Here is a 17,010-nt window from a genome sequence, read left to right as displayed (position 1 = left end):
CTGAAAACGTTTGTTTATTCTCCCGAAAATGTTTTTATATTCAGTGGCCGGGTTGGAACTAACCCAGGTTAAAAAACCAAAACGCTTAAAAAAGGTATTTTTTTTCCAAGGGGTTTCCACCTACGCTCCTTTGAAAAAAGTTTACTTTACTGATTACCTCTGATTACCAGTAATCAATCTCTTGTGACTACTATAAATGATTACCAATGATTACTTAAGATTATCATTGATTACTATGCTGATTACAATTGATTACCTAATTAATTCGTAAATGATTACAAAAGTAACCTCTGATTACTACGCACTAATACGCCTTACTGGAAACCCTTTGTTTTTTCCAAGGTGCGTAGTAATTATAGCTTTTGGAAACCCCTTGTGTGTATATACCTTGGGCAAAATTCAAGTTTTCTGGCATATTCGATACTGGCAACCAGGCCACGTTCAATTTTATTGTCCATTTTCATTTTGAATCAGAGAACGTTGGTCGTTGAAGATCGCCCGTGCTCCCTGGAAAATGGTAAGTAATTAAAAAATTTAATAATTGATATATTACAGATATATTTTATTTATTATTTTACAGTTTTGCTCCCGTTGCGGATTATTTGCAAAGGTCCCTGTGTAGGCTAAAATAATGGTAAGTTCTATTTTAATAAATTATCTTGTTTTACAAATTTTTTTTCAGTTTTGTCGCCGATGTGGCCTCAAGATGCCGGCATCCACGGCACCAGCAAAGCCGAAACCGTACCAGCAGATGAAGCCGCCGGCACGAGTTGAGCCGCCTAAACAAGTGGATCCGCCTAAACGAGTGGATCCGCCGGCACATGTGAATCCGCCGCACAGTGGAAAATACTGGGACAAAACACCCAAAATGGAGTTGAAGTTTTTCATGAAGTATTATTTTTCTATGAAAGTAGACAGACTAAATAACTATATTCCAAAGTTTCAGAGCACTGGGAATGATACAGCTTTTTGTAGAATTTTTTGAATCTGAGGTTTGTGTGACAACTTCCCATATTTTTCAATCAACGAAAGTTTCGAAAAACTGTTTTTAATCGTATCCTGTTAGATATTTGGATACAAAGAAAACGTGATTTGGTATTGAAATGGTTATAGATTAGCACCTTATTTTGCAGATTGACGAAAATCAAGTACACTCTAAAATATATTTGCTACAAATCTCAAAATAGTAACACACATGTGACTTCGCATTTTCAAAGTTGAGCATCTTTTTTTGGGAACGGAAGGTAACCGTGATTTTTTCATATTTTATGTAGAATTTAGTCTACTTTCCAAAAATCATAACCGCATTTTGCGCAGATTTGCGCAAAGACTAAAAATATTGAAATTTATAGAACCATGTGTTTTTAGGCAATCCTGCTTTGTAATTACTTCTAACAATACTATTGCAGATATTTTTAAAGTAAATCTGTGAGCATTTAGCAGCTAAAGCTAAGTACCAGGTCAGCAGAGCAGAAATGACACTTTGATATTCAAATTTTAGTAAATAAACATGGTTATTGGCTGGAGAAAGAGCAATTTTTAACATTCAAAATTAATTTTAAATTTGGCTCAACGTTATGGATTGCTGAGTGTTACAAGGTCATTACTACTTCTCCTAATTATCTCAATGCAAAAAAACACAAAATGAAAATAATAGTTCAAGTAGTTATAAAACTTTTCTTAGAAAATTATTTTAGAGACACCCTAATTATTGATTTTTTTGAATATTTGACAACTTTAAGTTTTAGTAGTCAATTTAGTTCACAGTTATATACAAAATATGCATGTTTCATACTACTTTACCAATTTTGTTAGTTTTGTCTCAATTTTATTCTAACTGGCGCCACTGTGCGCCGGCACGAGTGGATCCGCCGGCACGGGATCTTGTGGGCTCGGGAGGCGCAGCGGCCGGCACAGGAGGACCCGGAGGTCTTCATCCATGGCGGGCAGCTCATTTACCCCGAGCTGCCACCGGCGTACCTGCCCAGCCATGGAGAAGAAGGCCAGCCAATGGCCTGGCGGTGGGCAACGGTAGCTTTGCCCGTCTACCCACTGGTGCGCCCGGTACGCTCGTCGGCTGGGCCACCAGTTTACAAACTTGCTACAAACTTCAAACGTTGGAAGATTCTTTGCTATGATCTAAACCTATACCAATTTGATATCTGTGCTTGGGAAGTACGCCAAAACAAGTGACAAAGCTTCCTCATTTCAACAAGATTTCTTAACACCGCGGTTAAACCTAGACCATTTTGATGTCCTTGCTTGGGAAGTACGCCAGAAAGAGTGACAAAGCCGCCTCGTGCCAACAGATTTCTTACGAACGCGAATAAACCTAGTCCAATTTGATGTCTGTGTTAGGGAAGTGTGCCAGAAAAAATGACAAGTTCGTCGTCCCAACAGATCGCAAATTCTTTACTGCGAGACGATTAAACCTCGGCAAATTTGATATCTGTGTTGGAAAAATGTGCTATAGCTGTAGTGATCGGTTTTAATACGACACTGTATGAATCCACATGCTTGCCGATGCCGTTTCATTAGAAGTGTAGTGAAAAGATGTGCTGTTGATAAAATAGGACTGAATTGGTAAAATCCCTTCAACGTGGGGAACCATGGGTAATAAAAACAATCTTTAATTTCAGTAAGGTAGCAGGAAAGCAATAGTTTGTGTTCTTGATTTTGTTAAATTGTTTTCAAATGCACAATCTTTTTAGAATTGAACGTATACAATGTTACTACTTTGATAAATGTTACACTAGCATACAACGCATGTAGCATGTATATATGTTGCATATAGCATGTGTACATGAAGAATCGAATGAATACAAGCATGAATACATGCTGCTATCACTGCAAAGAGACTTACGTAGTCCTGCGTCACCTATATATGCGGTCGTGTCTTGTACACAACCCCTCTGATTTTTTTTGTCAAAATGTATGTGGATTGCGCATAAAAATCAATAAATGGTTCGTTGCCCTGGTAGGCGGCGGCGTTCCTCTGCACCAGTACGGTTAAGAAGGTCCGAACTCTAGGAAGTTTGGATGAGCAGTGACTCATCAAAAAGTCATAAAAAGTGAGGAAGAAAAATAAAAAAAATAAAAATTTACACCGGTCTCGGGTCTCGGTCTTGTCTTTTCCTGCATATGCGCTACTGATACGCGCAAATGACTCGAATTTTCGCATGATACTCATCTGTGGGTTTCAGCACAACAAGTTGTCTTTTCCTAGCAACAGGTTAATATAGTTAGCAGTAATTATAGAGTGTGTAATCGATTGCCCTATACAAGAGGTTTGGGTATATTCCAAAATTGTTGTACAAAGTGGATCGAAACTGCTCATTAGCTTTTCGACCACAGGACTTAACTCAGAAACGACATAAACGACACGTTATTATATGACGCTATCTTTGATCATTTCTTCTCCAAGTCAAAAAAGTTCAAATTCATTATTTATTAGCTCACAAACTGTGTAAGAACCTAATGAAAAATACACAGTTGTATTAGTATACTGCATACCATTTTTCACGTCAATTTTTCTCGAATCAATTATTAAATAACTTACCAATGCTACAAATTAGACGAAAACAAGCAACTTTTAGGTCTAACGGATCAATCGGAACTTAAACCAGTGGCCTGGAATTCAGGCGTATCTCGACTTGGGCTAATAGATTGATCATGCCCTCGTAAGTGACGTTCACTGATATCAATCTCCCACAACAAATAGTTCTTCGCTAAATTGACAACTGCCTCCCACAACCCGCCAAAATGTGATTTCCCTTGGGGGATGAACAGCACAGGCAATCTCCAGCTCTGAAACACCAGCCGAGAATTTGCCTTCGATCTCTTTCATTGGATATCAGCATTTTGAGTACTCTGTGCAGCTCATTTTTTAGCACCGTTGAAAGTGGTGTAACGTATAAACTTTTTTTGCACCACCTCAATCTTTATAATCCAGTTAGCTTGAAAAGGGGACCAGACTACATACCAGGACTCAAGTATAGACTGTACTAAGGCGCAGCAGAGCGAACGACGACAGTGAGTATCCTTGAACTCATCAGCAATTTTAAATATAAAACTATAAGTTGCCTATTAGCCATCGTTTATTGTAGTCTCAAGCAGTCAAGTACGGTTTTTCGTAGACAGGTAAGTCCTAATGTCGTCAGCATAAAATAAGCGGCATCCAGTTGGTAACACTACAGAGAGTTTGTTGGTGAATAATGTAAAAAACATAGGTCCTATATTGCTTCCTTGCGGAACTCTCAATACATTGCAAAACAATTCCGATTCTTCTGGACCGACTTTGACGCATAAACTACGGCCGGTAAGGTAAGACCTCATCCATCTGGTGAGTGCAGAGGAAATTTCAATGCGGTATCACTTCTCCATTCAATGCGGTATCACGATCAGAACAATTTTGGTGTATTTTTATATGGCAGACGATCTGAGACGCTTCAAAAACTGCAAATGATCGTCACCCTACGCTAGTTTTCGAGGTGATCTGCGGGTGGGCACATAATCAGAGATGAGACGAGTCTTAATTTGAGTGATGTGACAATAATGTCCGTAAACAGGTCAATGCAACGCCAGTCATCACGACCAATAGCTTCGGTAAGAGCGGAAAAGTCTTCGAAAGTTACACTCTCTTACGTCCAAACTATCTTCAAATGCAGAAGGTGCTGGTAAATCAATCGTGAGCAGATGGATAGTCTTTCAGAGCAGGATGGATAGTCCAGCGTTCATCCAGCATGGAATTGCACTTTCATTGACCAGAACAAAATCGAGAAGACGCGAGTTTCAGTTGACTACCGTGTTAATATGTGCCAAGCCTTGGGGGTAAAAGGCATCCAGTAGAGCAGCGCAAGCCGCCGAAATATGCAACCTGTCGAGCATTGGTGGTGCATTTAATGAAAAAATACAGATGAGACTGGATAGGTTATAGTCGCCGAAGAACAGTGTGAGATCGGAAAGACAGCTTCGATAGAACAAATGTGATCCTTAATGCTAATCTGATCGATGACGAGGCAACCTTACTCTTACCCGTATTTGTTCGAGTGGGTTGCAGATGAGAATGGGATGAGTATGCTCCGCCGCATACTGCAAACCCGGTTAGGCGAATGATTAGGTCATTTGATTGGGAAAATCTTTAACATTCAGCTTATTCGCCAGCCTTGACTCTTTTCGGCTACTACTTATTGTATCGATAAAATACGCACTTGCTGAGCAGTCCTCTAATTCTCACGAAAATGTGGAAAAAAAGAAAACAGGTCGTTTGGAGTGACATTTACTAATTTGGAAACTTTACTTCAACTTGGACTTGGCATTGGACGTGAAAATTATGAAAAAGACACCCTCGCATCGAACTTTGGTCATCTAAGATTTCAGGCGTAAACCTAGTGTAAAAGTTCAAAGTTACAAAGATCAATAAATCATATAGGCTAATTAGCCAGTTATTGACCACCACCCAGTGCTTAGATAATATTGATATTTTCAGTTATTCAGATATATTTGGAAATTAAATAAAAAGAAAATTTATCCAATTTAATTCTACTAGGGTATGTTGCTGCTTCGTCGTAATTTCCTATTCCCGTCCTATCCAACACAAATTATTGAAAATATCAGCATCAGCATTTTTATGACACACAATGCAAAACTAGTTATTCTCTAATATTTTAGTTTGTTGTCTACCATACGCGATCAATCAAAGTGAGCTGAGATCTATTTAAACGCTTTTTATCATTAAAGAAGTCCTAGCAGCCAAATTTCCTACGTTTTTTCGTGTGACGAAGAAGAAAATATCGACTAATCGTTTTAATTTCCGTCATTCATAAATGAAAATAACTCACGCAAGGCATTGTCGTTATTTTATAGCCAGGAAAACTTGCCTGACCTGCAGAAATTTTGCAGAATAACATTTGTCATGCCGTCCTACACAAATACATGTGCGTTAGCTTCGTAAACATTGTTGTAATTTTTAGTTCGGACGATGAAAAATTTTGATGGACGGATTTTAAAAGTCAGTTGCGTAATTTCAATAATATGCTTTAATAATCGCTTTTCAGTGATTTCAAAGCTTACGGAACGGAAGGTAAATGTGTTTTAATCAAATCAACTTTTGGAGTATTCATTAAATCCATCCAACAAATGATGAAAATTAGAATAGCTTTACTTACTACGACGGGAATTGGAAATAAACCCTATGTATATTTTATTCTTGACAGATACGTATTTCGCCTACGACTACGACTTCCTCAGTGTCTGTTTTCGAAAGTTCAAGGTTTCGTATTTTACTTCGACGCTCCAAAAACTTCAGTCAGATATATTTAAAAAATGAGAAGTAACTGGTGACAACTAAAATTTTGGAATTTTTTCGCGGCCCTTATGCTCAATATCAAAGGAGCTCAGAGAGAAATGAGAGTATGTATGTGTTAGCTCTCTCTTTCCTCTTTTTGTTAATATTTTTTGTTTTGTTTATGCTTGCCCAGTTTTGCTAAAAATGGCGTCGAAACAAGAAGCATTCCGGGAGCGCATTGTACACTTCTACGAACTACAAGAGAAATCTCGGCAAAAAGTATACGGTACAACATTTAAAAAGCAAATATGTTGCGGCTTCGACTGTTTACCATATCCTAAGATGCCCAACAACTAGTCGCAAAAAAGCTTGTGGAAGACCAGCCAAAATTATGGACGCAGAAGGACATCGTTCTCTTCTCGTTTCTTCAATATCATCAATTAAGATGCACCAGACGTATGTTTGGAGAAAATTTTGATCCCGTTTCTACAAAAACATCATGCAGATGGACAACACGTGTTTTGGCCGGATAGAGCATTATTGCATTACGCCAAAAAACACAATCGTTCTTGAATATCCATTCAATCCCATTTTTACCCAAGAACCACGACCCGAAAAGTTTGTCTCAGTGCGCCCAATCGAAGATTTCTTCGGGATTTTGAGTTCCTTGGTGTACAAAAATAACTGGAGAGCTACGAATTGGAAACAGTTGATTGGTAGAATCAAGAGATGCATTCGTAAAGTTGACATGAAGGCCGTACAACGCTTCTGTTTCGACGTCAAATGTACACTAATTTTTTTCATCAATGGATAATGTATCTTTAATTTTGGTAAATCATATCTTCTTCATGTATCTTTGTCTTTTTTGACAGCTTGAGAAAAAAGTTCCAAAATTTTAGTTGCCACCCGTTAGGTGGTGGACGTAGCGGGAAGTGCGATAGTTGGCCAATTACATTAGATATTGTCAATTTGTTTTAATAGAAATCCGGTAGCCATCGTTAGAATTAGGAATCCTTTTGTCATTAGTCATGCCCAGAATACTATGGCTCATTTCGATTTGGATGATTATTTTCTAGAATAAGCTTATAATTTTATAAGATAACAAATATGCATCAACTATATTTGTTCGAGCCAACCGCAGAGGACGCCAGCTACATGTACGGTTACGATTAGATAATGAACACTGACGGTTACGAGGCGTGCAATTTAGAACGGAACCTTCAAAGTCAAGAACCACCAAGTAGAATTGAGCGCTCGTAGCGTCCCAAACTAATTGCCTCTAATTATCATATTGGCTTCAAAACCCGCTGTCGGTACATGTCGCAAGCAATGAATACTTACCACACCCACGGAGAAGTAATTGTTGATAATGTTGTACGGTACGGTGAATTCCGAAGCTGCCTGCGGTTTGATCAGCTTGGGCAGGTCATTACTTCTCTCCTTGGTGTTGATCGCCGTCGCCGTCGTCGTCGGTGGTGGCAGTTGAGGTTTTTCCGCCGCTGCAGTTGTCGTCGTCGTTGTCGTCGCCGTCCTCGTCCCAGCAGCACGTGTCTTATCATCGATGCCATCTTCGCCGTTTCTGGCGTGACTGTCGGAGCTGTTTGCGTTTGCCGTTGTAATGGTGGAACCGCCACCCGGAAGTGGTTGGCGGCGTTGGCCGTCGCTGTCACCATTGCCACGGTTGCTGATGGCTTCCGTGTGACACTCGGAACTGCTGCAGCTATTAACAATCATATTCGAGTGCGATGCCGGATCTGCGACTGTGTCCTTGCCGCTGGTGGCGGTGCTGGTGGTAGGGACGGCGGTTGTTTGCTGAATAATTTCTTTCGAGAACGATGCTGATGACGATGACGACGTCATCGCTGTCATCGTCGACTGTTGGTGTACGGAAGTGCTATTATTGTCACTTAGAATGACACGTTTTGTGTTTTCTATCGATATCTCGGTAGTTTTTGTACTATTTTTAAACTCATCATTCGATTGAATCACAGATTTTTCCTCTATTATCCTTTGCGAGAGCTCCACAACTTTATGCACGTTTTCCGATATCGTAATCTGTTAGAGACAATTGAATAGAAAGGTCGAAAAGAAAAGTCTAAATTACATAACCGAAATGCAAGAACTATCATTGTAGCATACGACCTGTAGTACCTTATTAGTAGGTATAAACGGGGGCTCTTCGTGCGTAATGGGATGGTTTTTAACCTCGATGCTCCACCGGTCCAGCATTACCACCGTAGAACGCTGGATCTTATCTAAGATTTTAGGAATACTTTCGCCCTCATAGCCCCCACCCCACCGTAGGCACCTGGCCAGGTCATTCCCCGTTCCTAGCGGTATGACCCCGATCGACGGTTGGCATTGCAGCTCAATGGAATCCATTGCCTCGAGCACCCAGCCAACCGTTCCGTCGCCACCACAGCATATCACATTAAAATTGGGAACGTCTTTGAACATCGTTAGGCCCTCCAGGGGGCCACCTTTCGACAGGTCGTACACCTGTCGCGGATTTAGCAGGTACTGAAATTTCCGCAGTATGCGGTCTCCTTGTCGGCCGCCGCTTTTCGGATTGATGAACACCAACAGAGGGCACGTATTTGCGGTAGTTGTGATTTGAAAGTGTATCGTCGACGGTATGCTCTGGGAAGAAAATGAAAGGAAACAGAAGTTAGCGAAACCATCCACGAAAAAGCAACGTCGGTTGTTCGGCTAACGAACCTTTCCCCTACTGGTGGCGAAATTGATTGACTTCTGACGATCCAGTACGGCCGGGCAGATGGCGGTGGGTGGTAGAACCGCGTTAGCAAATTCACCCAGGTTGCATTCCGCCTTTATCTGCGGTGCACATTTGTTGTGAAGCTAAAGCGTAATAAAAAAAGGATGGGGATTAAATATTCAACAGGATAAATATTCTTTTATGTGATTTTGCAAAAGTTCATTTACAAGCGTTCAGTGATGCAACGGCTAATTGGATTAATCACCAGCGTTGAATAATATTGCCATAACTGGATAATGATCGGCTCAAACTGATATTTAAATTATCCATAGTTGATTAATAACGGATCATTTGATAGCTTTATTTTTCCGTTTATGTTCCATCAATCGCTGCGGTACGATGGCACATTTGCAATTTGCAATTGCAAATTAATTCCCTCCCTCAGTTCCCTCCGATTCTAGTTCACTTTGCTTTATAGTAATAGATTATTGCAACCCTACTTGTGTGACAGTTCAGGAAGTTTGTTTGTAAGTGTTATAATCTGAATAGCTATTTCCTGATCCCTGACACCGGTACAATATTAGTCGAGATCACTTAAGAGAAACGAAAGGATTTATTTTCGACAAGCATAAAAGCAACAAATCCTGACAGACGCAAACGGTAGAAGCCCAACCAGGCAGAGCCGTGCCCGGGCCTGTCCACTTACCATCATGTGGCACCAGCGACAAGTTAATCCAGTAATGCCGTTATAGGCCTTGATTCGCTTCCGACATTTGAAACACGCACCGTAGCAGTTGCCTTCGACCCAGTGATGCTGAAAGGTCGAAGTGGCTTTTGATTTTTTCGACTTGACGTAGGTTGCAATGCAGGAAGCCGGCGCTCGCTGGACGCACCGTTCGTGAACCGTGTATTTGCACACTGTCGGTTTCCGCCGTCGCCGTCGTCGTCGCCGCCGCCGTAGTGACCGCCAGTGCCAGTGTTCGCATCCACGTGGACCAGCACAGCAGAGGATGCAATGATTTATTGCCAGTGGTTGTCCAACGTAGGCGGTCGAATTTGGCATCCGTTTGCAATGGAAAGATCATAATGGTACGTTTAATGGATTATAATATCATTTGCACTGGTGGGCAATTGCACCGCAAGTTTGAATTGTGGTAGCCCAGTATTGAATTGATATGAGTTTTAACGATGGAATAATATTTTGAATTTGTTCAAATGATATGAGAATGAAAGGAGTAGTTATAAGGGGCTGTCATGGTCAGTAAAATGTAATGACAAAACATATAGCCATTGAGTAAGTATACTTACGCACACAACATAAGCCCTTCTTGCCGAGCCCGACCAGCATGTTGAGGCACAGATTGCAGTAAGCCGGCCTTTTGAAATGTTTCAGCCGCCACACGTGGTAACCGTCCTCCTTCAGTGTATTATCAACACCTGTTCCGTTTCGAGTGAAATTGTATTCCAGCAATTCGGGTCAGTCCATGCAAATTAAGAGAACCAATAATAAGACTAGATGAAGTTCGACACACAAAAAAATTGAAAAAATCTATTTTATAAATTAACTGTAATTGTGATAGGACCCGAGTTTAGTGTACCGACATCTTTTGTCTTGGAAATTTTAGATAAACGTATTGGTATGAATCTATTATTATGCAACAGATTAACGTATCGCAGGCAAATATAAGACGATTTCGTTGGGTACTCTAATTTTCCGGATTAAATCACGAAGGATTAAAATTTTAACAGTAAATAACGGTACAGGAGATCAAATGATAGTATGTCACTTATATCAATATTACATTCAGAGCTTCAAATGGCACGACCGTTGTTGACGAAGGTTCAATTCGGAATGAAAAATAATCCAGTTTTTGATTTTTCTTTCAACGCTTATGCCATAAAAATTTATCAACACTATTAAAATGAAAAGGGATTAAGGTTAAGTTATCAAATGATGTGGCCAAACGAATCATTTTAACTGATATTACATATTAGTAGTTTAGAGTGTTGACCAAACTCGTGACTTTAGTCATGACCTTGAAATGCGGTCAGGCATATATTAATATTTTTTTGAAACGATGATTCTACAATTGATGAAGGGACGGTAAGGGAAAGTAATGAAGAAGGATTTTTTCGGGAATGAAGGGGAAGGGTGGAAAGGAAGGGGGGGGGGGTAATAGGTAGCTATGCTTAACAAGTTGTCGTTGTGACTCCTATCTTTTGTCCAATGCTGGAAGGTGCATGGGTCGAACCAAGCTGTAATCAGAGATTATAACCGGATTCGAACCCACAACACCTGCCAGGGCGTGTCGCTCACTGGTACCCGTGTACCTTTGAACCACAGAGGCGCTGGACAAAAGAAGTCTGCACAACCCCCCTTATTAACCATAGCGCGACATGGGTTGTTCTATTTTTAGACACACAAATTGTGCCTCTTCCTCCACCTACTGTAGAAACCACCGACCGAGAAGTTTTAATCTAACGTCTTTTTTACTTTCAGGACGACGACACTATGCAGGCCCTTACGACTTGCAAGGTACTGCGTGTGACGCTGTTCGTCCGAAGGCGTGTTAGTCCGCGTTTCTTCGGAGAAAGGCTCCATTCCTATGAAAATTGACCAAACTCGTGACTTTAGTCATGACCTTGTGTCGCTGCTAGAGCGGAATGATAAAAATAAATAACTTAGCTGGAGGCATTATCGCTTCCAGAGGTAGAGCAAACAAGCTGCTTAGCTAGACGCGCCAACGATGTAAAAAAAAAAATAAACACGCCAGCAAAACGATCCATCTGATCGGGAGTAGGAAAATCAGAATATGAAAAGGAATCTGAAAAACCATCTCGTGCAGGGATTATGTACTGATTAGACTACCTGCTTAGGGCATGAAAGATTAAGCCACTCCCATGTGTCGCATTTAGAATTTCTTTCTCTTTTTATCGTTAGGACTCAATGAGCAGTGTTCAAACAATTATAGTGTTTTAGAATAAGCGCCCGTTAGACTCCAGAAGGAAAATAAATAAAAATTATGGATATTTGAAGAAAAGTCTGGTATCTAAAGGGACATAGTATATAAGTAAATTTTTCTGGGATGCTTTACATAAGTATCCATCGATTATTCAACGCGTAGCTTTAAGACGACAATTGTAACCTTTTTCAATAAAGTGAAGTTTTCCTGGGAACAGTTTCCCACAGTAGTGAAGTGAATTTAGTTAATCAGCACGAGTGAATATCACATCCAATTTCAAAGTACGACCTAGTCGGAAAATTGACTTTGGAGCAACAACGAAAACCACCGGCTAAGACCATCTCTAGCCAAAATAAGTGTTGCTCGCGACAACATTTAATGGTGGCTATCCAGAGAGGATAGTAAGGAAGGCGAACTCACGGAATAAAACCAGGAAGCTTCCAACCAGACTGTTTGGTTGAATTTTTGTGTCGACTTCTGCCACTGGCGGTGGAAGTGACAATTCTTGACCCGCGCTAGGGTAAGAAAGTAAAAAAAAGACCTGTCGCAAGCGTACAGGCACTAAGTCGAGGAAAATAATACTCGCAATTTCAGTCAGAAAGCTGACTGTTTTGAGTCGACTTCTACCACAAGGGTAGAAGTGACAATTGTTGGCCCACGCAAGGGCAATCAAAAGACCTGCTACAAGCAAGCAGGCAAAAGACGGGAAGACTTCTACCAGTTTGGGGCAGCACCCGCTATCATTGGCGCTCAAGGAGGCCGGTGATATCTACCGACAACAGGCGTCGGTGTTAACCAAAATCTCAAGTCCAGTGAGCTGCTTGAGTCACTAGCAGGCGCTAGTGCCATTGTAATCGTCGGTCAGCAAGGAGACCGGTGATATCTACCGACAGAAGGCGTCGGTGTTAACCAAAATCTCAAGTTCAGTGAGCTGCTTGAGTCACTAGCAGGCGCTAGTGTAATCCGAAAAAACACCGGCATACAAGGAGGCCGGTGCAACCCAACCGACGGAAGGCGTCGGTGTTATCTAAAATCTCAAGTTCAGTGAGCTGCTTGAGTCACTAGCAGGCGCTAGTGCCATTGTAATCGTCGGTCAGCAAGGAGACCGGTGATACTTACCGACAGGCGTCGGTGTTATCTAAAATCTCAAGTTCAGTGAGCTGCTTGAGTCACTAGCAGGCGCTAGTGTAATCCGAAAAAACACCGGCACACGAGGAGGCCGGTGCAACCCAACCGACGGAAGGCGTCGGTGCTATCTAAAATCTCAAGTTCAGTGAGCTGCTTGAGTCACTAGCAGGCGCTAGTGCCATTGTAATCGTCGGCGCTCAAGGAGGCCGGTGATATTTACCGACAGGCGTCGGTGTTAACCAAAATCTCAAGTTCAGTGAGCTGCTTGAGTCACTAGCAGGCGCTAGTGCAATCCGAAAAAACACCGGCACACAAGGAGGCCGGTGCAACCCAACCGACAGAAGGCGTCGGTGTTATCTAAAATCTCAAGTTCAGTGAGCTGCTTGAGTCACTAGCAGGCGCTAGTGCCATTGTAATCGTCGGTCAGCAAGGAGACCGGTGATATTTACCGACAGGCGTCGGTGCTATCCAAAATCTCAAGTTCAGTGAGCTGCTTGAGTCACTGGCAGGCGCTAGTGCAATCCGAAAAAACACCGGCACACAAGGAGGCCGGTGCAACCCAACCGACAGAAGGCGTCGGTGTTATCTAAAATCTCAAGTTCAGTGAGCTGCTTGAGTCACTAGCAGGCGCTAGTGCCATTGTAATCGTCGGTCAGCAAGGAGACCGGTGATATTTACCGACAGGCGTCGGTGCTATCCAAAATCTCAAGTTCAGTGAGCTGCTTGAGTCACTGGCAGGTGCTAGTGTAATCCGAAAAAACACCGGCACACAAGGAGGCCGGTGCAACCCAACCGACGGAAGGTCGGTGCTATCCAAAAGCTCAAGTCTAGTGGGCTAGCTTGAGTCACTAGTAGGCGACTAGTGTAATCCGAAACATCGGCGCTCAAATAGGCCGGTGACACTCCAACCGACAGGCGGTCGGTGATTCCAACACATCGGCACCCAGTCGGTGGCAAAAGGTCGGTGAACCGAAGCAGCAGCGTAGCAGCATCGGCAATCAGCTGGTGGCAACCGCATCGACGAACGGTCGGTGAACCCTAGAATCAACAAACACAGCAGGCGCAGGCAAAGGCAAAGAAAAACATCTGGTGAGTGAAAATGCACAAAATATTAGTAAATAATAAAAACGGCAATTGCCGTCTTTGTGAAAAACCCGATAGCATCGGCACGTTGGTAGCCTGCGACGAATGTGATCGCTGGTTCCACGTGTCATGCGCGGGATTAGATCACACTCCCGGCGAAAAGGAGCCGTGGATTTGTTTTAAATGTAAGAGACTCTACGACGAGATCTCGAGTAGGGACAAGAAGATTTCTCGATTAGAAACTCCCGACAGCTCGCATGTCGAGGCATTTAACGAAATTATTAATAAAATAAAAGAAATAAATGTCGAGAAGCATTCATCGACTGACAATTTCTTGATGAAACAGTCGATGATTGACTTGCCATATTTTGATGGGGCATATAATCTTTGGCCCAGATTTAAACAAACCTTTATCGAAACCACGAATAAAGGTAATTTTTCCGATTTGGAAAATTTGTATAGACTGCAAAAAAGTCTCAAAGGAAATGCATTGAAATTAGTCAGTGCACTCCTGTTGGATTCCGCCAACGTCGGAATAATTTTGAATAAATTAGAAGAACATTTCGGCAGTTCCGAAATGGTCTATAATGGCTTATTAAAAGAAGTACTTTCGTTAAAGGCTCCACGATTAGAAATGCCTAAAACGGTAGTCGATTTTATATCAGGGATTGGAAACCTGGTAATAACTATGAAAAGTTTAAATAGAGAGGAATATTTAAATGACCAACGTCTGATTAAAGACTTGGCCTTTAAATTACCAACAACATTGCATCAAAAATGGTTGATGCACCTTAATGAGGAGAGACTCATGTCAACTCCTAAAAACCCCTATACGGCTCCAACATTGGAAAATTTTTATAAGTGGTTGAAACCACAAGAAACTCTTGCGAACATGTTAATCGCGGAAAGAGGCGTTAACTATGAAAGAACAAGACCAGACCGGGTGAATTTCCTCGGTAATAAACAGTCCAGATGCTTTGCTTGCAAGGGCGATCATCGTTTATCTGATTGCCTAAATTTTAAAAGGATGCCACTTGACAAAAGAAGGCAATTCACAAGGGAAAGGAAAATTTGTTTCTCTTGTTGTAATTACAGCAACCATAGAATGCAGGATTGCAAGATTGGTAAAACATGTGGTGTTGACGGTTGCACATTGAAGCACCATCCATTGCTGCACACGCCCTTTAATACAAGAAACAACAATTCAGACACGTCAAGAAGACAACCTGAAAATGTAAATTGTCTTGTGCAAAATAACAAGACTATCTACTATCAAGTAGTGCCGATTACAATAATCGGCGAAGACTGCGAATATAAAACATTCGCTTTCTTTGATACAGGTTCGTCTGTAAGTTTGATCAAGGAACAAGTTGCAAATGATGTTAAAGCAACAGGTTCATGTGTTCCGCTAACGCTTGCCTGGACCAACGGAGAAGTCCAGGAAGAACGGAATAGTCAGGTAATACAAATTAAGGTCCAAGCCGATAATGGACAAATCTTTACCATTAAAAACATGAGAACAGTTGATGAACTGAATTTACCTGTTCAATCAATAGATATGAAACAATTAAAATCACGATATCCTTACCTTCGTGATGTAAATATGCGATCATATGAGCAAGCGGTACCCACCATACTATTGGGGCTACCTCATGCTTATTTATTTAAGGCAATAGCAGAACGCTCGAGGGGAAATAATGAGCCCATTGCCAAACAAACAAAATTGGGATGGACTATTTTTGGTGGTAGCGAAGTTAATACTAACACCAAAAACTTGTTCTCCATAGATGAAGTTATTGAAGAAGAGAAGTCAATTAGAGAAATGATGTCGAATTACTTCTCAACAGAAGCCTTTGGGGTAAAAGTCCCACAAAGCAACCTGATTCCGAAAGCGGATGAGCAAGCCATTAAAATAATGGAAAACACCTTAACAAAAACTAACCAGGGCTATGAGATTGGCCTGTTATGGAAAAATGAAGACGTGAAATTTCCAAACAGCTTTAAAACTGCGTTGGGACGTCTTCTAATACAAGAAAGAAAGATGGATAAGGATCCAACGCTAAGAGATTGGTATAATGCCAAGATAAAAGAATATGTCGAAAAGGGATATATGCGTAAATTAACAGTTGAAGAGTATATGAAAAGTACTCCAAAAACATTTTATCTCCCTCACTTCGTGACTATAAACAAAAATAAGCAGCCGCCGAAACCAAGACTAGTATTCGACGCAGCTGCAAAAATGGAGGGCGTTTCCCTCAATTCTCAATTGCTATCAGGACCAGATATGACTGAATCAGCCTTAGGAATCAAGATGCGCTTTAGAGAAGCACCATTCGCGATTTCAGGCGACATTCAGGAGATGTTCCATCGAGTTGGAATAATAAAAGAAGATCGGCAAGCCCAACGAATCCTCTTTAGGGAAAGTTCCAAGGTTCGTTTGGACGTTTACGAGATGCAAGTAATGACGTTTGGTGCGACATGCTCGCCAGCTTGCGCGCAATTCGTAAAGAACACAAACGCGAAAAACTTCTTAAGCGAAAGTCCTGATGCAGTAGAAGCAATTATCAGAAATCATTATGTAGATGACTATCTAGATAGCTTCCATGACATAACTAATGCGACAAGAATAGTTTCAGATGTAATTCGCATACATGATGGGGCAAGCTTTAAAATAAGAGGCTTTGTTTCAAATTCTAAAGAACTACTCAGCAAATTGCCGGCTGATAGAATATCGCCAATAAAAGAAGTCTCTCTTGATGAAGAGCAAAACTTCGAGAAAATATTGGGCATGTATTGGAATACACAATCCGATACATTTAAATACAAATTAAAAA

At 41.3% G+C, this 17,010-nt stretch overlaps 1 protein-coding gene across 2 annotated transcripts in view; it reads right to left on the bottom strand.

The window, feature by feature from the left end:
- The window catches only part of LOC128733612 (diacylglycerol kinase 1), a 207,646-nt gene that overhangs the window by 11,442 nt on the left and 179,194 nt on the right, over positions 1-17,010 (bottom strand). Inside the window, exons 11-15 of one of the 2 annotated variants that reach the window (XM_053827332.1) lie at positions 10,311-10,439; positions 9,709-9,920; positions 9,005-9,145; positions 8,429-8,926; positions 7,628-8,341 (exon numbers count right to left, since the gene is read on the bottom strand). In XM_053827332.1, the coding sequence (XP_053683307.1) occupies positions 7,628-8,341; positions 8,429-8,926; positions 9,005-9,145; positions 9,709-9,920; positions 10,311-10,439 (1,694 nt within the window). The remainder of the gene's footprint in view (positions 1-7,627; positions 8,342-8,428; positions 8,927-9,004; positions 9,146-9,708; positions 9,921-10,310; positions 10,440-17,010) is intronic. The other variant, XM_053827333.1, reaches the window with a different exon arrangement.

This window comes from Sabethes cyaneus, chromosome 2 (genome assembly GCF_943734655.1).
Source record: "Sabethes cyaneus chromosome 2, idSabCyanKW18_F2, whole genome shotgun sequence".
Classification (NCBI taxonomy): domain Eukaryota; kingdom Metazoa; phylum Arthropoda; class Insecta; order Diptera; family Culicidae; genus Sabethes; species Sabethes cyaneus.
The sequence above is the reverse complement of the archived record's forward strand: the minus strand, read 5'-3'. Positions and strand labels throughout refer to the sequence as shown.